This window comes from Malurus melanocephalus, unplaced genomic scaffold (assembly GCF_030028575.1).
Source record: "Malurus melanocephalus ecotype Western Australia unplaced genomic scaffold, MMel_1.1 scaffold_462, whole genome shotgun sequence".
NCBI classification, from domain to species: Eukaryota; Metazoa; Chordata; class Aves; order Passeriformes; family Maluridae; genus Malurus; species Malurus melanocephalus.
Genome location: NW_026623694.1, coordinates 392,151 through 415,792, shown reverse-complemented (window position 1 = coordinate 415,792; position 23,642 = coordinate 392,151). Strand labels below are relative to the sequence as shown.

At 39.9% G+C, this 23,642-nt stretch overlaps 1 protein-coding gene across 9 annotated transcripts in view; it reads left to right on the top strand.

Annotated features, from left to right (window-relative positions):
- Window positions 1-23,642, top strand: part of EHBP1 (EH domain binding protein 1) — a 196,459-nt gene that overhangs the window by 77,555 nt on the left and 95,262 nt on the right. For all 9 annotated transcript variants that reach the window (XM_057380587.1, XM_057380582.1, XM_057380586.1 and 6 more), the window contains exons 8-10: window positions 3,866-3,988; window positions 10,977-11,229; window positions 17,194-17,377. In XM_057380587.1, the coding sequence (XP_057236570.1) occupies window positions 3,866-3,988; window positions 10,977-11,229; window positions 17,194-17,377 (560 nt within the window). The remainder of the gene's footprint in view (window positions 1-3,865; window positions 3,989-10,976; window positions 11,230-17,193; window positions 17,378-23,642) is intronic.

The window sequence follows — 23,642 nt, the reverse complement described above, 5'->3', positions numbered from 1 at the left end:
ACTGCAGAATTTGGTGTGCTCAACACTGAACTCTTGCCATACAGCTGACAAGACTGAAAGATGTTTTCCATTCCAAGCCCTGCTTTCATTTAAAGAAATCTCCCTCCATCTCAGGCTTTCCCTCTCTTCCTTACAGTATTTCTTGTTGAAATTTTTCGTGTGTAAAAGCTCCATTTCCGACTATTCTGTGTGAAGTTAAAATTGTTTGTTGCCATGAATTTTCAAWTATTTTGTTTCTGCACTGTCAATATACATGGATTTAAACCCCCCAGAATGATCCTGTCCTTAGTCTTTGGTGGACCACAAGGCACCCCAATGTACTTGAAGAAAATGTGCCTCATAACTCACAAACAGGGCAGTAATAAATGTGTTGCTTCTCTTAATGTTTTAATTGCCACTTGAAGCCTGATGCTGCAGTTAATAGCTGCCTCCTGCTCCATCTGCCCAGGGGCACAGKGGCTGTCCTGGGGCACCACATGGAATCAGCAATGTGCCCATGTGCTGCCTATTGCAGGAGGCTGAATCCCAGCAGGCTTCTGGATAGTAATATGTGTAACCCTTTTTTACAGTTTGCAAAACTTACCTCTCCTCAAAACTTACAGTGCATTTACTCTTTTTTTGTCAGGATCACCAAGCTGCTTGGGGGAAAAAAAAAAAAAAAAAAAAAAAAAGAAAGAGGGAAAATGAAAAAAAACCCCAAAACCTAAACCAGTGATTTATGTGACATACTTGTAGAACAAGCTAATGTGTGTTTGTAGATAATGAGATTTATAAAAGATAATACAGGATATAAATCTCCAACCTACCATTTCCATACTCCAAAATATGACATAAACCATTTAATATTGTAATGAGAAACATTGTAGTGYGTATGGGTGTTTAGGTTGGCAGATAGGACCAGGTGATTCAGACCACATCAAAGAACTCCCTCTTTTTAAAGCTCTGAACTTAATTTGTTATTTTCTGACAATAAAAACTGAATTGTAATTGTTTTGGGTTTTTTTTTTTTTCACATGCTGACATAATAAACTGTAAATCATGTCAGCATCTGAGCCTGTTTTAAACTACTAATTCGTTAGTACTGCTGTTTTATGAGGTCAGCTCTGTTTTATTTGAGTACAGGAAAGTATGTTCCATTGTCTATCTTGARTCTTAAAAATTCCCAGAAGATAGTATTATATGCAGATCTCTCAGGTGTATGTGTGGTTTCACACTGAGAAAGCTAAGTTTTGGGGCWGTTTTGGTGTTATTTTTTAGGGTAATAGTCTCGTTTGTTGGAGCTAAAATAAGGAGGTGAGGATGGTTAAGTTAACTCTATGTGGACAGACAAAAGTGTAATCTCATGTAAATAAATTTGTGCTTTTAGGTCAGGATCAGTGAGGGGGTGCATTATGGAAGAGTTCTGCTGGGGGTTTGTCACTGTCAGCATTTAGGATTGGAATAGATTTTGGCAGAGTAGGTTTCTTTACTCGGTAATTTGTGGATTGGCATGTCTTTGCAAAGCAACTTAAATTTGGCAAAGAAGCTTTTATCCACATGACAGAAATATTATCAGGTTCTGTTGGGCTTCAGGTTCTTTTTGCTGTCTGTGAAAGCATGAAACCAGGAGTGGTGTCAGTGTGAAAAAGCCCCCCTGAGTGGGAAGTTCTGGGTGGCCATGAGCACCAACATGAGTTGGGACAGTCAGGATATTGCTCAATCTTTACCTCAGTTTGATATCTTACTCCCTAAAACTAGTTCTTTGAAWAAAGACAAACTTTTGCTTTCCCAAACAAAAGCCAGATGAGAAAAAGTCAAGTTCAAAACAGCAGCGAACTGAAAGCATTACTGAGAGGTAACTTCTTGTTGCACACAAGAAATTGAAGTTTAAAGGAAATACAAGAATGACTGGCACAAAGCTTTAACTGGACTGGTGTCACCAGAAGACATCATCCATTTATTTCACTGGGAGCAGACAGGAGATGAAAAAGGSTGTCGGTGGGGCAGTGATATCCAGCAAGCAGGATCATCTCTCCTGCACAGGTTTCTCTTGCCTGCTTGTCATCTTGGAAGGATGAGGAAAGCTGTCCCCTCTCCACTGAAATTTGTGCTGAGGTCTCTCAGAGCTGCCCCAGGCTCAATCCCCATTACCACAGAAGCTCCATTTGTCAGATGCTGTGGATGGGACTGCGTTAGGGGGGAGCAGAGAGGAATTTTTCCCCTTGGGCCAGAAGCCACTAAGACCTGGTTGTTTTTTGTTTCTTTCCTTCCAGAATTRTARAGGCATCYCTAGTTGTTTTTTGTTTCTTTCCTTCCAGAATTATAGAGGCATCCCCATCTTGACTGGAATTAAACACACATTTTAAGAATTACTGGTTTATGGCAATTCAGAGCTCTCTGCTATGGTCAGAAGGTGAAACAGGATTTTAACAAAGGGCAAGGTGTTGCTTACATAGCATGACAATGAAAATTCAGCTGATRTATACATTCAGTTTGCATTCTCCTGGCACAATACTGCTCATACATGCTAGAACTATTTGGGTTAATTCAGCTTGCCATAGATCAGAATGTAATGGTGGCTAATTGTACATGTTAAATAATCAGAGTGTGTATGTAAATAAAAAATACAAAAAATGCATTTTAGTTAGTTTTTTGTAGCCTTAAGGGTTTAGGAGGCGGATAAATTGTTCGGGGGCTTTTTTGTGTTTTGTATTGACAATATTTTAATATTCATGTTTTCTTCGTGAGCAGGAAAAGTCTTTATATCTAGTGCAGCTGTCTAAATTTTCAGCTGATGTGCATACTAGTCCTCATAAAACTAACTGCTGTTGCTGACACCATTAATCTGACTAGGTTTTGTTTATGTCTTGTTAACTGGGTTTCATGTTAAATTACCACTGAAGCACCTACAACAGGTACTTTGCTGTAGTTGTATAATTGTAAGGACTCTTTCTAAAGCTATTCTTTTGCCCTCTCTCCCTCTCTCTCTCTCTTTCTGGTAACACTGTTCGTTCCACTTCTGTTTCATTAAATGCCCTTGCCTTACGTTTGTCTTGACTGGCTTCTATTTACAGAAATTGTAAACCAGTTGAATGCTCTGAGCAGCTTAGATGAAGATCAAGATGACTGCATAAAGCGAGCAAATATGCCTTCAGCTAAATCAGCCAGTTCCTCTGAAGGTCTATGAGCTTTCATCCTTTCTTTCTGTTTCTGATTGTATTTACTGTGACCCATTACCTTTTGACTCCTGCCTGTATTCAGCTGTCAGTTTTATCTCTGTGCTTCCACCCAGCATGACTCTCAGTAATTTGTAGTGCATCCAACAGGTAACAACATGATAGAGAAAGAGCCTGTCTCCGCTACAGCTCCGTTGTCATCTGATAATGAACAAGAAAGAAAAAAAATTACAAAAAAAAAAAAAAAAAAGAAACCTCCAGACCCTAAGCTTAAAACATTAGTTGTGTAGTCACTGATAGTTGACCTTTCTAAAGTGACAAAATGTCCCCTCTCTGCTTTCRTGTGCACGTTACATCCAAAAATTAAAATTTCCTGCCGATAGTTAACATGTACATGGACACTCAAAATCACTGTGTTCAGCTTGTTAGATGTTCTGCAACACATTCATTTAACAAAGAAAAGCGAAGGCTTTCTTAGTAGTCATTTCTGTTATGTAATGTTCTGATCAGCAAATAGAAGTTTCATTCATTTCACTTTTTTTTTYCCTTTGTTGATGTACTTTCTGGACTGTGTTAACTTTGTCGTGCCGTTCGTGCCATACCCTGGTGCAGTGTTTCGAGGGACTGTTGACACGGGGCTGTTTGAGCCCCAGATATGTTGCATGAACAGTTTGTATCTATTTTAAAACCATWTTCCAATTTGTTTGTAGAGCTTATCAATAAGCTTAATTTTCTGGATGAAGGGGAGCAAGACCTGGCCAACTCTAGCACGAACCCTTTTGGCGATCCGGACACAGCCGAATTAAATCCATTTGGAGACCCTGATGTAGAAGGTAATGAATTTGTTTTCCATAATTCATTGCTAATTGCAAATGCTTAGTGAAATATGATTTTTATTTCTGGAGGGGATAAGAATGAATAATTTTATTTTGGTTAAATACAATTATTTCATGCAGCACTGAGGTAGCCATAGCAGTGATCCAGTTGCCATTAGAAAACTGATTTATACTTTGAGTCACATCCTTTGTCTTGAGGCACTTTCTGTGTATTTGCCACTGGGGCCACCAGCTGAAGCAGAGACTTTTGGTCCTGTCAGGTGTGTTACTCACCTYATGTGGTATGAATGAGCAACACATTCTGTCAAACAACCCTGCTYCATGTGGGTCATGGTTTATATCATAATTTCCTTCACTGCAATCTTCACTGCATCACAGCTATTCTTGGTTAGCACTAATCTTCATTATTACAATTTAATTTTCTCTCTTTTATTCTTCCTTTTTTTATGCTTTTATGGCTTCCTCAGTTAAGCCTTCTGGCACTGTGCCTTGCACCACATGCTAGGTGTTAATCCCCTTTCCAGACTGACATGCCCATTCTTGTYCCATTTGGGTGAGATGTACAACCCCTGTCAGTTTTTAATCTGATAAGATTTCGGCCAGAAAGGAGCACCAGGACAGCAAACATCTCCTCTGTCCTCAACTCCATGCCCAGATACGCAGGCTTCCATCTGTTGGATGTATCATTTTTAGCTTGCAACTGCTCAAAATGCCAATTCATAGTTAATTCCCAAGTTTCAAGCTGTAGTCAGCCTTTCCTGCTCAGAACTCCAAGACTTTTCTTCCTACAGAAAATACCAAGTCACTCACTCTGTAATGGTGATGGAGAGGAACCACACAGAGCAGGAGCAGCTCAGGGTGCAGCCAGGGGATTTCTAAAACCAGGTCAAAGAGAATGGATTTCCAAGCTGCASTTTCCACCTGTGGTTGCTCACTTTCTTTGGACAAGCTGAATGTTTACTCACAACACAGCTTTTCTGCCTTTGGAGTCCACAGAGAACGATGTGGGTGGGGATCAAGTCCTGTCCTATTTTGGCCATGGTGTGGCTCACAGCTTGTATTTCTGGAAACATGGACATGGCACTGTCTTCTATATTTGGCAACTGAAGCCATAAAGCCACTCTCTTGGGCACCTTCTCCCATCTCTAAAGTGGTCAGGTTTTTCTAGAGCTGCAGAAGTGAATTGTTGAAGTTTTGTAGATACCAATATAGATGGATTAGGCTCTGGTGGCTCTGTTTCCTGCCTGTTCCTTGACAGTGGAAGGAAGCAGAATAAGTGGGAATGTAAATCCTACTAATAGTCCATAAATAACGTACTCTAAGAGACTCAGCCTATATTCCTTTATCCCTTCTCTGCTCTAGAAGAGCTCCTTTCTCTGTGGAAAAAGCTACCTAAACTCCTTCATCCAAACCCAGCTTTTCTTTGCATGAGAAAACCCATTCTGGAGAAAGGCAGTGGGAGTTCTGGCCACAAAATACAGGAACTCTTTCTCATCTTGGTGACGGAGAGAAATAACTGCTGTTGATTTTTAGTACTGGAGTAACTTGATACTTCGTGGCAAGTTCACTATGAGCACCCTGCTTGTGTTTCTAAAACACTCTCAGTGTATGGAGGGTGTGGGTTTTTTGGTTCATTCTGGTTCTTTTGGTGTCATCTGCCTTTACAGTCASAGTTGTGAACACTTTTCCATTTCTCTGGGTCTGTTCTGTGTGTTTGGGACATCCTCTGTGATCAGACTSTTGGTCCCATCTGTGGGCAGCAATGCTGAGTTTTGGGTGTGTGAACACCAAGGATTCCTCCCACGCACAGCCACTGTCACGCAGCACTCAACACACAATAACAGGACGGTGATTGGGATAAACAGGGTGTCACTAGATTCTTCCTACTGTGTCATAAGGTTTTTATTTGGGAGGGATGGACTTTCTGTAGGTTCATGTGACAGTGGAGCACTAAACCAGGTTAAAAGATCTGAAAGGTTCCAGGCTATCCAACAAAGAGTGGGACATCTGGTGTGGCATTTTAAAAACTTTTATGTTTTGATGAGTGGCTTCTGAGGGATTCTTCTTTTTACCTCAGACACCTCTGAGAAGTACTGGCTATTCCACTCCAGACCTGTCTTGTCCCTATAATGGGAACTGGTTGTGTTCCCATCACTTTGCTTGTGCCGTTCCTCCAGTCCTCTTCCTCCACAGAAAGTTGAGGGGGAGCAAAAATGGTGCTGAGACAGATTTGAGAAGGTGGTTTTGGTCTTCAGCAGCAGCAGGAAGCTGTTGTGTGTTTCTGTGGCTGATTGGATTGGAGTCTATATGTGGGGAGCACCTAGAAATTACAATTTTGGGGAGATTTCCCTTTGTTTTGAAGCTATGCAACATCGTAGCTGTTCTCATYCTGTTGCCCAACTGCTGAAGGCTGCCCTGTTTGCATCCCATTATTCACTCATGGTCCTTCTATTCTGAGACCTCGGTGGAACTTTTATTAGTGCCATCTCTTTCTAGGAAGCTCTTTCAGACTGTGCCTGCTTGTTTTTTTTGCATCTTGAAGGGAATGTAACCTTTTTGGTGGCCACCCCAGAAGCTTGAGAGCATGACAGAGGTTCAGGAGTTTAAGGCAGGCTTTCTCCTACAGGCTTAAAGAGTCACATTACCTGTTTCACTTGTCTTGTGATCTGCTTAAATCAAGAGATTAACTTTTTATGGTGTGCAGGGATGAAGTATTTTCTGTTCACTTACATGTTAGTCTCTTTATCTTTTTATCTGGACAAGGCATAATCTGGAACTTAGACTTTGCGAAAGTTCGGAGTCTTCTGTAGAATTTGTTACTTAATTTCCCCAAGAGGTGCAGAGGAGCCAGCTGGAGCCTCCTTTGCTGAGTGCTTTGCCATCAGATGTGAGGATGCGCCATTTGGCAGAGATATTCCAGGGATATTCCTATCCAGCCTGTAATGTGTGTGCTCAGAGCCACCCGGGGTATGAATATGTATGTATTGACAGTCACTCAAAGAGAAAGGAGGATTACTTGCCAGTAGATACTTGTTTCCTAGACAGATATTTCTTGTGCCTGCTCACAAACCAGCTACTTTCCCTCTATCTTCCTAATCCCATAATCACTTAACCCTGGGAATGTGGGGTGGAGAGAAACCAAAGGCGTGAGTGCTTCCACGCTGTAGGTGTGGTGCATGGCAGAGGGTCAGCAGCAAACTGGCTCTGGATGCTGCTGGGATTGAAAAACTCCTCAGTTGTCCATGATCTCACACACAGAGCAGAGTGGATGTGAATGTGAACAACTCACCTCAAAAAAAAMCTCASCTCAAAAAAATCTCCAGATGTGTTTCTTGGTTGGCATGTCAAATTGAAGCTTATTTCCTCTGTGTTTACTGGATATTAGAACTCTGGGAAAATCAAAAATAATCTCTTTGAACAGTGTATCTATCTCCACAGCTTTATACTAGACAACGTTTATGTGATTGTATGGGGACTGTTTAGGTTTTTAGTGCAACAGAACTATAAAATTGGTTAATTTTTGTGCAAAACATTTACTTGGGGAAGTCAGCATATACAGCAAATGCAAGTAGAAGGCTTCAACACTTTCATCACTCCAGAGATTTTTTTGAATTAGGTGGGGAATACAAATTTTGAAGTTGCATGTGACCTATACAACACACAGGAGACATGAGGGTGACTCTTTTCTGGCAGCCCCTGTCATTTAGAACACCATTTATCATTTAGAACACCATTTACTTCAGCAGTGTATTTCATTACTTTGTGTGTTGACTTCTGAGCTCCCTGCAGCATGTTTTACACTGAAAATGAAAACAGTTTTACAATGCAGCACCAAACCCCAAATCATTCCAGGACAGTCCTACAAATGGAGCAGCACAGGAACCAATTGAGAGGAAAACGGTGACTCTGTCCCTTCTAATTCTTCATGAAAAGCGTGCGTTGTGAGTGTATCAATAAAAATAACAGCAAATCCCCGGTGGTTGATGGGATTCCCAGTGATTACTCTTTCTAGAAGCACTGGAGAGTTGCATTTTTGCTCTGTGCTGTTTTCTGGGTGCTCCCATCCCATGGTGCCTGTGTGCCTGCCAGTCAGGCAGTCGGTGGCGTAACCGAGTGTCTTTCACATGTGGTGCCTTCTTTCATCCTSTGCCAAGGGGAAAGTGGTATGGGCCATGTTTTGGTGCAGGTTTTGTTTGGTTTGAAGGGATGTGTCACAATATGTTTGTGTTACAAAAGGCAAGTGGGTTGAAGGGCAGGGTGATTTCTGGAGGTGCTCTGGCTGATTGTGCAGATAGGTAGTGCCAAAATGATTATTATCACAAACAGTCTTTCTCAGTGGAGTTAGGGCAAGTAGTGTTTCCAGAATCTGGCACAAGAGCACCTGGTGCTTCTGCTGTAGTAATACTCCTACCTCTCTTGTTGTCACTCCTACCCCTGTGGCTTTATTACTTAATCATGCAAAATTATTTTGTGTTTGACCCTTGAGGTGCCAAAGTGCAGGCATCTTTTTCTTTTTTTCTTTTTTAAATTCTTAGTGTGGAGACTGAGTCCTATGTGGAGCTGTGATGAATGATGTGGGGAAAGCAGGGAATCTGTGTTGTCTCCTGAATGTAAAAGCAGCTTCGAGAGGGAATTGGACTCCTTCTGAGCTGTTGTATGTTTAGCTTGCCAAAGTGCACTTCTCGGCATCATCAGCTCTGAGAAAATGAGTCTGTTACAGAAAAGTGACAGGTGACAGTGGGTGTGGCTTTGTKCTCTTGAGTCATCATCATAACAATTTGTTACAGAGGCTTGTGATGACTAAAATTTGACACAAAACTAGTCCTGAAGGGTTTTAGAGACCCCAGGGGAGAGGACCTTTTTGGGTTCAGGTGGGGACCCTTGTGGGAACCCTCCCTCCCTGTGGGTACATTGAAAGGAGCTGAAGCAGGAGGAGGATAACATCCTGGATGGCCGGAGTAGAGAGAATGAGGAGCCAAATTAAGTGGGTTCTAGCTGAGCCTGTACAAAATTTTGCCTATTAAAGTGTCTTGTGAATGCTATTTCTAGAAGCTTTTCTAATTTTAGTCGGCACGTAGGATTTTGTGAAATATTTTAGTTCATAACAAGCCAGAGGTGTCTGAGCTCTGATATGTAACACTGTAAGTAAGCCAAACATGTAGGTACTGTTGAGCCAATGAAAAAGAGAAAGAATTTTGTCATAGTTAAGAGTTACAGCACTTGATCCAGTGTTGAAATAGAAAGAATTGCAAAAACCATTTGCATTGCCCCTTAAAATGTATCAGATTTAAACACGCATTTAACTCATAGTTTCCAGGAGACACTTAAAAACAAATTAAAAATAAAAGCTTTCACTATAGTTTGAAGAGACTGTTTCCCTGAATGTTTTGAATGTCAGGATATATTACTGACTTTCCTTCTTGTGTGTTATCAGCAAGTTTCTCTCAGATAKGATAATGTGTATTTATCAACAGATTCATGTGCAGGTGCAATGCTCCATCATATGGAGCTGCAGAAGCAGCTATTTGTCTGCTCTCTTGATAAAATATTCTAATACTTGATCAAAGTTTRAAGTAGTAAAACTTTTAGTTAAAGCTTTGTCAACAAACAACATTAATTGAATAAGACATGGGTCATTTTTTCCTGCATTTCATTAGGTTATTTTTGCTTTTTGAATGGAAATGTCTTCTGAGGACACATCTCCAAAGCCCTTCTGCTTGGTCAAGTCACTAAATGCATGTGTAATATTTGAGTAGTATTTCAGAATATACTGTACATGCAGTAAGGGTAGGATTTGGCTCCCCAATTTTAAAAACAGTTTGGACCAGTGCCTGTAAGCTTTGAGTGTAAAGGAGTCAGCTCAGCTGCAGATACCCACACTGAGGACATCTCAGGGCAAGCAGAGCAAAACTTTTCCTTGCCATGCCCACCTAAACTGGACACTAGRATGACTTAAGTGAGTTTATATAGAACCACTTTTCTGGGTTAGCTGAAAATAAATGAAAAAATATATTTTAAATATTGGGCTCTGCTCTGATATATTTAATTTATAGCATTCTAAAGGATTCTTGCTTGATTTGATCATATTTGTATTTTTAAGAATTTCTGCCTTAAATGCTTAATTCCCCCTTGTCAGTTAAGCCATAGACCTTCAATATGATTTCACTGTGGCTTTCTCTGAAACAGCTTTCTTCAAGGATGTGGTGTTATGAAGAGTAAGGTTAACATTACTGAGTGTCTTTGTAACAAATGCTGTATTGCTGTGTGGAGATTTGCATTATTCAGTATCCTGAAGTCATTCACTTTAGAATATCAGACACCCCAGAAAGGACATTACACGGAGAACAGCATGCAGCTCCAGCTTGCCAATAACTTCTTGTTGTACAGCCCAAATAAAAGATGAGTAATTTGATTATCTGTCTCTTTAGGGTTAATTAAAATTCATTTTTACTCAGAGATTATGTGTTGTTACCAGGAGCACGTGTGTTTTGAAATGTAATTACTGGTCATACTTAATAGCTGATTTTTAGTTCAGTAATTTTAAGAAGTGAAAAGGCCACATACTTATTATCCCCATTTTTAAATCCAGTAATATTATAAAATATATATATTTTTCTTGGTTAAGAGCTCAGGTAAATAAGAATATTTTGCTAGGATACAAATTGGCTAATGGTTTGTGAAAATGTTTTAATATCTGTTGTGATACCATTCATATGACAAATATGAAAATTAGTAACAAGTTATGTTGAAAGAGCTGTAATAAGTGAGAAAATGAAGCCTATTCAGTATAGTCTAAATTAAATGACCTTTTGAAAGATGTATTTTTTAATAAATAAGCATGAAAATTCACCTAAGGCTATAACKATGTATTCAGAGTTAGGAAGTAGACCTTTTCCTATGCCTTTAAAATATAAAGATCTGATCAAATGGATTCAAATTTTCAATTCGTTAAATCTGTTTAACTTTTTTTTTTGTCATTTGGTAGAGCTTCACACTGAAAGAGCCTCGTCTTCAAAGCCAGAAGAAAGTTTCTAYGCTGACAGTTACAATCCCTTCAAGGATGAAGATGCCCCAGARTATTTAAACCCATTTGATGAGCCGGATCACGCGCCCGAAGCACCTGGAAATGTCAGAGATTCTCCTCCACAACCTGCAAGAAGGAAAAACGTCAGGCCAGTGGATATGAGCAAATACCTCTATGCAGATACCTCTAAAGCTGAGGAGGAAGAGCTGGATGAGTAAGTGTGATTCTTCATCTTTCAGCAGCTTTRCAGGCATTACTAGTGGCATCCCTGGCTTAATCTTGAGGTGTATTGGGTTGAACCTTGGTGATCCTTAATCACCTCCTTAGGACAGACTCATCCTTAGGCAGCTCAGCAGCAGGAAATACCATACCCCCAGGTCATGCTGTTCAGCTCAACATGATCAGTGAGGAAACTTTCCTTKGCCTTATTGATAGCAAAGGACTTGATAGGGAACGAGTCTGTGGACCTTTCTGGCACCTCATGCCCTGGCAATTGCCAATGAGAAATTAAGAAGCAGCAGAGCTTGGTCCTTCGTCTCCTTTTTGCCATTATTTTTACTATGTAAAATAATAATTTTTGCTAGTGGTAGCAGAGAGTTTGTTTTTTCTTGATGCAGCATGGAAAAAGCATTTTTACAATCATTTTACAATCTGCATAGCACATCTGTAAAAGTCTCATAAATTGAATATGTGGGAAAGATAAACCCATATCCAATCAGGCTGTTTCTTTTATCATGACCACACATGAAGCCTTCATAAACTCACACTGACTGCCTTGTATTATAGGATAAAAACTAACAAGGAGGGAGAGCTTTTTGCAATTGCMCAGCTCGGGAGGTTGGRAGGTGTATYCCTAATCCTTATTTGTGGTCATTAGTCACCAACCACACCACTCAGGAGACAGTTTATGGTGATTACATGTGAGCAGTTTTACAGACAACAATTCTAATTAACATTTAATTTTACATAATTTAATGAGATTTATCATGGCATGACATTTGTGATACTTTAATATTAACAGAGGTATGGTATCCTCATCTTTCTGTTTCTCTGTTTGTAGCTGTGGTGTAGGAAACTGAAGGATTCCCAGGCACTCTAGTAGAAACATATGAGGGACTGCAGAGTCTTTTCCTTTTAAAGCTCTGTGGTCATGGATTTGATGTTATTGTTTGGTCTGTGAAGAGTAAAACAAACAAATAATAAAAGGCATTGGGAATGTTGCCTCTGCCAGCTCCATTTCTCAGGACAGTGCCTGAACAAACAGCACAGGCTGCTGTGTCTGCAGAGCATGGTGTGATCCCACTGACAGCCACACCAGGCATTCCTGGTCATTCACTGGTCACCAGAATCCCTGAGGAATAAAGATGTGCATATTTTACACCCACCAAGACAGAGGTATAGAGAAGAGCAGAAACAGAAAAAGCTGCACAGATGAGCAAGTGAAGCATTTTTTCTGTTTTCTGTTTATACTTTCATTTTCACCCTAAACACATTTGTGCCAAAGGGGCTTGTGGCAGCRTTGTAATCCATCCTTTTGCTGTGTGTGGACTTTAGCCCTTGGTTTACAACAGCCTCCTTCTTGTTTTAATGACTCCATTTGCTTCATTTTTTTCCCCCAATGATAAAAATAAATTCCTCATAGGTGGATTCTACTYGAACATAAAGCTGGTCTGTATTTTCATGATAAAGCAATATCCCATGGGAAGATGGAAAGATGAGGAGTCAATAAACACTATAAAATCATTTTTTTACATATTTTACATACATATACCCCTAAAGTAACCTTCCTCTCCCCATTTTCCTCTGAAATTCCGAGAGCAATGCATCACAGAAAAGGACCTGGAGACCATTTATTGAATGCATTGGGTAGAAGTGTGGCAAGGAGACCCTCTATACTGAAACACTCTGGAGGAGTGAGTGTAGTGATAAAAGTCCAGTCTATAAACACAGGACATGATATTAACTCACATCTACAAACACTATTTTGCCTTATGTCATTAATTTTCCAATTTTTAAGTAGCAAGTTTTTGCTGGTGAGCACCAAAAGCAAAATTTTGGCAGGCAGTGCCAGTTACTCGTTTTTGGGTGCCCTGAGTCATGAGGGTTTATGTCCAGATGTGTATTGTCCTTTATCTACTGTGAATATTGATGCTTTTATTATCTACATAAGTGGGTAATCTTCTTCCAAGCCTGTTGAAGTTCTAGTGTCAATTTGTGGCAGAGGGTTCCACAAGAAAAACCACCATCTTTAATGAAATGCATTTCTTTTGTTGATTGCAAATAAATTCCCTTTCCAATCCTATCCTACCTCTTCTGCTGGCTTATCAAAACAACGATTAGGAGCGTTGGATTTACGTGCCATAAACATTTGCTGTCGTGTCTGTCTCTAGCATGYTCACCATTCCTTGTCACTTGTCTAACTGTTTCAATCTCTCTTCACACAGAAGTCTCTTCATCCCTCTAATCATTTCCACCGCCCGTCTCTGGACCCTGTTATTTCTCCTGCTCTGTGTCTATTTTAAGATGTGTTGACTCGGCCTGAGCAGTGTTTTCAAGACAAGGCTGAACAACTGAGTCATRTCATGAGAATAGAAAACTTTGCATGTTCTTTTCAACCTCTCTCATAACATCTTGTCTTACGATTTTTTTAAAAATTCTGTTTCATTTTTGGCTGCCACTGGTCAAGGGCTTTCTTTTGAACCTATAGGTGGAAGGCATGAAATGGAAGAAATGAAAGGCTCCTSACTTATTGTTGATCAGGAAATACAWTGTRKTTTTATCCTCATGTCTTAAATGTCTAATTGGATTTCACTTAATRTACTGCTTGGCATTTTCCTCATCTATTTTGTGTGAAATGCAGTGAAGTGTCCTGAGAACACGGACACAGCAGTTAGCATCAGGACCCCTGTGCCACTCTGCTCTGGCAGATCCCTGGTTCTGATTCTGGAGTTTACCTGAAGTGCCCTAAGAGCTGAACTCTGACTCCAGTTTTGTAACAGGCTCTSCCTGTAATCCTGTAAAAGGTACTTGTCCTCACTGCACCTCTGTGGAGGATTTACCTTGGGTAATTTGCTTCGTTGAAATATATTTGACTAATGTTTGTGAAGATAACTAATGCTTCATAACACACACAAAGCACAGTCACAAGCATGAGCATGGTGAGGCATTGCATGGCACAGAGGGACTTAGGTGAGCCAGGGCATTTATTCTGCTGTAAAACTCTGCTCTCAAAACACACTTCCTCTGGCTAAATTCTCATACCTAGCTAAAGATAARGAGCACATTTTCCTTTTGTTAGTTTGGATATTTCACTGTTAGTGGAAAACTCTGCTGTTGCCTTTTTGAATTTTATGTGTTAAAATCAAAACCACCCTTTAGTGAASGACAGCACACCTTGTGAAGTTAATTATTTGAAAATAGCACAGCTCACAACTACTTAATGTATAATGCCTTCAGCCTTAATAGTTCTGATTGACAATATTGCCTGACCTTTTAGCCCTGCCACACTGACAGCTTAGGATTTCCTCCTCAGTAAAATGTTTATTTTTTAGGAWTTYTTTTCCCAGCTAACTGCTAAGACTGCTGAAAGTAAYTTTTAAATTGGTCAGAATAAAACTTGCTTTCCAATATCATTTGGCTCTGTGGCTTCTTATCTCATTAATCATTGTCTGGCTTAGAATTATGCTGTGTAATTGGCAATGCTATCGAGTTGCCATCTGCTGGAGCTGCCTGTTGCACAAGAAGCCACAAGCCACCACAGCTTAATGCCAGGTAGTTTGTCAGGGTTGGGATCTTTTAATTTTGTGAAGGACAGTCTAGTGTCTCTTTGGACAAATCATATTATGTGGATCAATTAAATAACTTCACAGAAGCAGTAAGACTTCAGGGAAAAGTGCTTTAATATTTTCCAGCTACAGCTTTTTTGAACCAGACTTTGCAGATGCTTGATTTCTTGTAGATCCACGTGGAAACTTTGGAGCAAACTCTGCTACATAAATCAGATTCTCGTGACTTCAGAGTTTATAGTTGGACCATTTTAGTAGATTTTTTCTGCATTAAAATGAATTTTTATAAAAATTCTTGCTCAATATTTGTAAGATTAAATTAAAAAGCAGAGCAGAGAGGAAGGTAGAGGGTAGCACGTGTCTGTTCTGTGAATGTACCTGTGTCTACTTCTGTGTCCAAAATGTGAGGGTTTAGTCTGGCTTTCAAGCAAGTTCTCTAGAGAAAAAAAAAGCAGTGGATTCTCCCCTTTTAGCAGTTCCTTCTGGTGGGTTCAGAGGGTACAATTCTTCAGGATGACATCTGCAACACAGGCGATTCTGGAGCATAAAAATTCATAAAGTGGTTCTTCCAAATCTGTTTACTCTCATTAATTAGGTTTTTTTCGAGTTTTTTCCTCACACCAAAGTAATTCTAACACCTTACAAATACACCTTTCTCATTCAGAGCACACAGAGGTGAATTCCTGCCAAACACACTGTGCCTGTTGGCTGTTCCGAAGGCTGACTTATTGAACTAAATAAAACCTTGTGCTRTCCCATAGAATGCATTGTTCTTCAGCCTTTATCTCTTTTATCTTCATTTTCACCTCTCTTTGAACTCTCTGGTGTCTGAAAGCAGCTGAGCTGGGCTGTCARCTAAATTAGAGCTACTGACAGCTGGATGCATTCTCCACTGCAGCCTCAATACCCTCCCTTTCCTCCTGCCTCCTGTGGAAAACATCCTTCTGATTTTCATTTAACTTGTTATTTTGGTTGCCTTTAGTTTTGATTGCCCTGATGGCTTTGCACTTGATGGGCARCAAAGTGGGAGCATCTGAAAGTTGTTTTCAGTCAACAAATGAGTTATTTTTTTTGTTAGTCTTCCATTTTGCTTCAGGAGCTGGGTATCTTTTTCGGTAAGGAGCAGAAGCAGCAGATTCTTAGAAAAGTCTGGAGATTTATGCCTGATTTTCATTAAGGTGTTTTGATAAACTTTTTCTTTTCAAAAGTAGCCTTATTTTCTGTGGTGTGGGTTGTTAATTGCTTGCTTTTCTCAGTGAAAAGAGCATGACTGTAAACTGCATTAAAATAAACTCTAAAGTCAGTCTATGAGACTGAAAGACATATTCATGCTAAAAGTACCAACAAATGGGAGAAATTTGATGTTGTCTGGAAGGCACGTGAATGAATAGTTGTTTTTTTTCACTCATCCTCAAATTCTGCTGTTGTATTTCTTAAAAAATAGTGTGCACTACCTCCTGACTCTTGTCCTGAGAGGGAATTTGTGATGAAATAATTCAGTGCAAAGAAGATTCCCATAACTATCCCTCAGCAGGTTACGAAATTGCTGGCCCTATAGMTGTGTAGAAGAAGGAATTATTTGATGAATTATTGATTGATATTTGATGTATGAAGCTAACAAAATTTGGCAAAATTTGGCTGGAGATGTTTACTTAGGGTGGGACAAGTGCAGAGTTGAAACACCTGAGTTAAGGATAATTCTTGGGATTGCATCTACTTGGGGGAAGATGTTTACTCTGTAATGTTCTGAAATAAGGTTTAATTATAAAAAGCACTTTCAAAATAGGCAGGTGATGCCTTCTGGTGTCTGCAGACAGATATATCCCAGTCAGATGTGGTTTTTCTTACAGTGTTCTCTTACCCAGAGAGGAAATGGTGTGATGCCTGGAAACTACAGAGTTTGAAATACACTCCATGTTGATTRTGTACCCATGGAGGCCAAAATTTCCCAACCTGGAAGCTCTTTGGGAGCACAACTGTACCTGATTCTTAATAGTCCTAATCAAATTTTTTTATTCTGTTCGTTGGAGTTTTAAACACCCAGCAGCTTCAYTCATRTYTTTTGGTATTGATYTTGTCATAAAATCAGATCACTCTTWGATAGATACTRAAMTATAWTTGAAGAATTAGCTTTGTGCAATTGTTAAAACTTCTGCAATTTACAGGACCTTATAAAAATTACGGAAATTATGACCAAATAATGCAGATTTAGCTGTTGTAACTCACTTTTCAATTGTACGAAAAAAATGGTATTTAAAAGCATATAAAGGTAAAACATGTTCTTATGTAGAATAATAAAAGCATTTTAGTCACTGACTTTCCTGAACAGGTCTTTTTTTYGGTTTTATTTCCAAGGAGATAGCAAAGAAATGTGTTTCCCTTCTTTTAATTAGATCAAATCCATTTTATGAACCAAAATCAAGCCCCGCTTTAATTAAAGTTGCTCCGCAAGAACCAGAAAAGAAGATGAAAAGAAAGGCTCCTGAACCCCCAAACCTCCTGCCAAAGACAGAGATGGGCACGGGTGAGAACATGTCAGCAATTCCTCCATCGAGGGAGCTTTCYTCCTCTCCTAAGGTAAGCTTTTATACCCAAATTTCATCTTTCTACCTTTCTTTGTGTTGTAAACATCCTATTTATTTCTGCAGGCATCTTAAAAGCTTCCCCTGTGCCTAATAAGRTGTTGGCTTGTCTCTATTCACTTGGTTCCTAGGGAGGGTGCAACAGTAGGAGATTGAATTTTTTCTTTAAGGATTTCATGGCAATAGTAACAGCAACTGCAGTTTTAAAGACAAGACTTCTAGTAAGCAATGTTACAGGACAGCTGGATGTGCCATCGAGGAGGAAGAAAATCATGTTGAAAAGTGCTTTGTCCTGATCTATTTTAATGCTGCTAAGCCTTGCCCCTGTTGAAGAGTCTGTCTCCACATTTCTGTCATAAATCTGGGTTTTAAAAGCTTAGTAGTGGATACTGTTTATTTGTGTTGGGATTTATATATGTCCAATTCTACAGCTATGTGGATGTAATTAAAAAAAAAAAAAAATCTGCTTTAAATCAGGTTAACTGCTTGCTAGGATTGTCCATACTGAGCATGTGCTCGTTCATTTATGTTTGTCATGTGAAAATCAGAGTTAATTTCAGTGGAAGAGGCATAATGTGAGGTGTGGGTGTTTTGTGTGGATTTCCACTCCGGTGTTTCAGCACTTAGCACCACTTGTGCTTTTTCTCCAAACAAAATAAGCATTTAATAGCACAAGTTAATGGACCTTTCTTAGAAATGAATGTCATGCACTGTTTTAAAATAGGAAGGTAAGGACAGAATGCTTTTCTTCCAGTGTTTTGCCCACTGTATGCTCATTATCATCTGGTTTGCCTTGAATCAGGGCTGCTGTGCTTTAATTTCAGAATGGAGTGAAACTGCTTGTCATACCTCTGGTTTCATTGCCTATTTACTCAGCCAGATTGCTCACATGTCCTTGTCCACTCAGGCTCTGATCTTGTTGTCATTTTACCACTCACTCAGGCTAAAGAGACCAGAAATCTAATCTGTGTCTGCTCACTGCAAAACAAAACAGTGGAGTAAGACCACAATCACACTTCACWAGTTATTCTTGATATGCAAAACCGCAACAGGGGTAGATGAAATCAAAGCACAGCAGTTTTGTAACGCTCTGAAATGGGATTCAGTCAGGTTAGCTGGAGTTTCTGCATGAGAAATGGCACGTTATTTGATATCTGGTGGAGTCTGGCCCTTGGGGCAAAGCAAAATGTCCAAAAACAGAGCTTTCTGGTACTACCAGGGTGAGATTTTTCTCAGGTTGCTTGGTGGAAATTGTGCCCCCTTGCTCATTGTTGGAGAGGTGTTGTTTACAGATATCCATCCAAGGAAATATGTCTCCAAGGAAATAACAAGTTACTACTGAGTTTAGTTGTTGTGGTTTTTGTCTACCCCAGATGAAGCTTTAGAGTGTCTGAAAGATGGAATTGATTAAGAAAAGATTCAGGATTGAACTTGCTAAGAAGTCTGTGCTGTTATGGACAGTCAKGTAGCTCCTGCTCTTCTGTGTGGTGTTATTTGGGGAATATTTGGGTGCCTGYCTGCTTGGAGCCCACCTTTCTRCCCCWGAGGCWCAGCTGAGATCAGCAGAGGTCCATKTTCTGAAACTCTGATATTCATTAGAGCTGGGAGGAAAGGTGGAGCTCTGTACTCACRAGCTCTTTGATAGGAAAGCTTTAATTGATTTTTTCCAGGATTTTGGAAGGTAGGAGACATTAGGGAAGGCTCCAGAGCAGATGCAGTGTCCTGGTTTATTATGTTACAGTGGAAAGTTTTGCTGAGTGGGCGTGTTAAAATATTGTACGGTCACTTGCAGTGCAGAAAGCTTTCTGCAAGCAGAGTCTTTTTTTTCTTTGCTTGAATTGTTTTGCTCTCAGATCAAAAGCACTTTACTTGGAATGCTTTTTGAAATTTGGAAAAGTACTGGCATTTAAAAGAAAAGAAACWGTTTTCTCACAGCACAGCACAGAATAATGCCCAGGTGGGATCTGGAGTGTTGGCACCAATAGCTTATTTATTGCTCAATAACAGAGACAATGTTTAGCAACTCCGGAAAAACTTCCATCCACAGGTATAGACACTATGCAAACATGAACTTAGCACATGCCCTTGTGTAGGGGGAATAGTCCTATAGAGGTCAGCTTAGGTAAAGGGAGATTAAGTAATGCATCTTATTCAATGTTTTGTCCAAGTCTGTCTGGAGTTACACCAGAGGCTAAGTGGTTTCAGCAGGTTCAGTTCCCTGTCTTGGTCGTTGTCATTGGAAATGTCTGTGGAGCTGAAATGCTGATTTTTAAACTACAAAAACACAGCATTAATAGTAGAACTTCAGAGTTTAAGGAGAAATATTCCAAAAGCTCCTCTGCAAATCTTTGACAGAGTATTTGATGCTCATTTGTCCTTCATGTGCTAATGGCATTCATCACATTGCCTGAATCACAGAAAATGCAACTTCTGCCATTGCCATGTACACTCCAGCAAGTTTATTAAGTGATGAGCAGTCAGTCACCTGCAGTAGCAAACCCTTTCCAAGCCTCTTCAATGTTTTCCCCTCTCTTTGACATCCCCTGTCACCTGTACAGGTGAGGAAGAATCAGTTATTTGTCTTAATTATCTTATTTATCTTAAAKAAGGCAGGGTCTGACACTCCCTAAAGGTCCAGCCAGCTCTTSAGCCCACAGTTTTAGCTCAGTGTTTGCCCTACCTGAGTTTGGAGGAAGTTTTGCTTTCCAATTTTATAGTTCATTCACACTTCCTAAGGGAATATCTTAATTCCCTCCTGTCTTCCCTGTCTCCTCCAAACTAATCTGAGTCATCAGAGAGAGCTTAAAATGCAAAGTCTGAATTATCCCACAGTTAATCATCTCAAATGACTTGAAAACTATGGTATGCTGGCTCTATTTGGGTGAGTCTGACAAAGTGCAAAGCTGTAATTAAGCTGTTCAGTCATCAAACTGCTGCAGTGCTGTCCAGCCCAACTGAAGCCTTGTTGGGCTTTTAGTGTCATGCATGTGTTGCTGTTCTCTACATGGTTTGGATGASCAGGTTCTGCCTTTCACAGAGGTGGTAGAGACTTTAAATTTCCCCCATTTGTTGACTTTGTGGGGAAAAAAAAGCCAATCTCAGTCTCAAAATATATATTTTGAGCAGTATATAGCAAGCATGTCAGTGCTCATCATTGCTTTAGCTGATTGCAGAGTAGCCATATGAACTGCAGTTGGGTGGAGTCTCAAGACAGTTTCAGCATTTCTTTTTTTCCCTGAGAAGAATTCGTTATTCACCCAAATAAATGATGGTGGATTTGTTTGAAATAAGGTCAGTCCCAGAGATGGCGACTCTTCATGGTAGAGAAACTAAAGCAATGTGTCTCTGCACAATCAAGGATTTGATTGTCTTTGTGAGAATGAGGGGGCAGGAGTGCTACTGAATTTCTGCAGGAGGTAAAAAAATTATTTACTAGGGAACAGGAGAAAACAGAAAAGCACCATCAACCACAGAGTTATTTTTTAATGTTAAAAGAAAACAGTTCCTGCACTGRAGAGACATTGCTCATTCACTCTTTTGAAGGATAGCATGTGCCCTTCACTTTCAGGAAMCAGTGCTGAGGGAGGCTTTCCATGTGATTTGTGTATTCAGTTTGTTTTCAAACTAAAATTAATTGTTTTGCATCCAAGTGATAATCTGTTCTCTCATGCCAGACAAGCTAGCTGATTTAGGCTCTAGAGAATCATTTATTATAGGAAATACAGAATCCTTTTTCTGCATGACATGTAATAAGCCATCTCCATCCAGTATCTGCAGTAATCTTCTGTGTATCTGCAATGCTTCAGGATGTTCTGGCTGTTCAGAAAGATTTCTGCCTGATAGACAGTTTGTCCTTCAAGCAGCAAACRAGGTACAAATTACTTTCTTATGAAAAATGTTCTCAGATAGTTCTCAAGGGAACAAGAAGAAACCTGTATTTTTTTTTCCTTCTCATTTATTGTTAAGTTAGGATAAATGCTTTGAGCACAAAACACTCAGGTAGGTTTAGTAGAAGGGGAAGAAGTGACATTTTGCACAGCACTAGGCACAGCTCTCAACATCTCAGACATCCTAAAAGTTGTTTTTTTCCACTTTTATTTACCTCAAGATTATCAACCCAATGTGACCCAACAGTAAGAAGACTTCATCCTAAAACACAGGTGCAGTAATGCAATCAAATGGAAGAATGAGAGTAAACTCCAAAAGGGAGATAAAGATCACTCACTGTCTCTTGGTATCAAAAGTATCTCCAGCTGTCCATTCACATTCCAGCTCTCTGGAACATCTCCTGTAGTGATTTTGCTTAATCCAGTATATAAGCAATTACTGTTTTCATGACTTTTCATGATTTAGAGTTTTGGGGTTTTTTGTGGACCTCAGTTTTTCTTTAAAAAAAACCCCCATATATATATATATATGTGTGTGTGTGTGTATATCCTGTTATACAAAGGGTATTAATAAAAATATATTTGAAACCATAATTTTTGAACACTTAATTTGGCAACTTGAAGTGCTGCTACTTAAGTGTTTGACTGTTTCTTCTGTAGGTGCTCATTAGTAGTGGGGATGCAGATAACAGTCTCCAGAGCTGTCCTAGAAAAATACTTTTCATTGTAAATTAATATGCATAAATGCTTGACTGCTTCTGTCATTTTCATAATTGCTCTTTAAGGTGTTTGTGCCTCATTGGTGCAATGTAGCTCCTGCTGAAATGGATGGAAACTTTWGTCAGTGCCTGCAGCAGTTCTGGGTTGCACCAGTCATCACTTCTGCAAAATGTCTGTGCAAGTGAGATTTGGTAACTGCATCAGTGTTGTGACATTCTGGGCCTCACTTTTTGTATTTTAGATTTAACTTACATTTACAAATTACAGCACTCAGATTTGTTGTGGAAAAATACACTCTTTACATATGTAATTGCAGTAATTTCATATGTTTTATTTCATCTTGGAAGTTAAGGGTTGTACACTATTCTATGAGAAGAAAATCCTCTGGCAGAAACTGGAAAAGCCAACAGATGTGGCAGTGTTGCTGTGTGCCATTAAAATGCCAGGACCCACCACTGTATTTAGGCAAACTGTAAAAAAACATACTTGTTTCATATTTTTTCAAAAATGACACCAACATGAGAATTTCTTTAATTTTTCTTATATAAATATATGGGATGATTTATGTAAAACGTTCATTTTCTTTGAATTGCTTAACAGTCTGTCTTACCCACATGTGCAGTGCTGGTCAAATAAAATTCTATTCTGATTCAGGAACAGCTTCAAAGCTGCTGAGRTAGGAGAGAGAAGAAGGATTTRGATTATGGGAACACCCACRCTGCCTTTTCTGGGCTCTAACTTCMTCCTTTAGGAGSTGAATGAAAAGCTTGAAGTCGCAGGAGAGAGGGAGATGGGCGGAGTGACAGTGGGGGATCTCCAGAGGCAGAGAGGGCACATGAGACAAAGTTCTGTGCTGCTCTTGAGACAATTCTCCTGCTGCACCCATTTCTGCAGGATTAGGAGGGGGCTCACCTCCTCATGGAGGTGCCAAAGACATTTRCCTGGAACCTATCTTTAAAATATCCTTGAGGTGCATAAATGCAAGGAAGAAGTTAGGAGATGACGGAATATTGAGGTTTTGGAGTCTGAAGGGGTTTGAGGTCTCAAAACTCATGTTTAGCTCCAGCTTTGTTCTTTAAAAGGTAGGAGAAAGAAGGAATATTTCTCTCCTACGACCTTYCTTAAACTATAATTGAAACCAAAAATCCTCAAAATCTTCGTAASAAAAACCTGATAAAATGGATCCTTTTTGTGTCTGGTTTTGATACCTTATTATCAGGTTCCTTAACAAGAACCACACAAGCAGAGTACAGGACAGCTTTTAAATTGAAAACATGATTCTTTCCAATGTTCTTTGCGTCTAACAAGGATCTCAACACAATTTTTGTAGAAGTTGATGTTGTASCGTTGAACTTCCAGCTGATACCTCAAGCTTTTTGCTGGGGCTGGTTTGGATAAAGCCCTGGGCACTCTCTCCATCATCCATGGTCCCTTCATGGCCCATCCATGGCCCATCATCCATGGTCTCTCCATGCCCCTTCCATGGCCCATCCATGGCCTCTTCATGGCCCATCAATGTCATATCCATGCCCCCTCCATACCCCCTCCATGGCCCATCATCCATGGCCAACTGTGGCCCATCCATGACCATTCCATGGCCCCTGCATGGCCCATCCATGGCCCATCATCCATGGTCTCTCCGTGCCCCCTCCA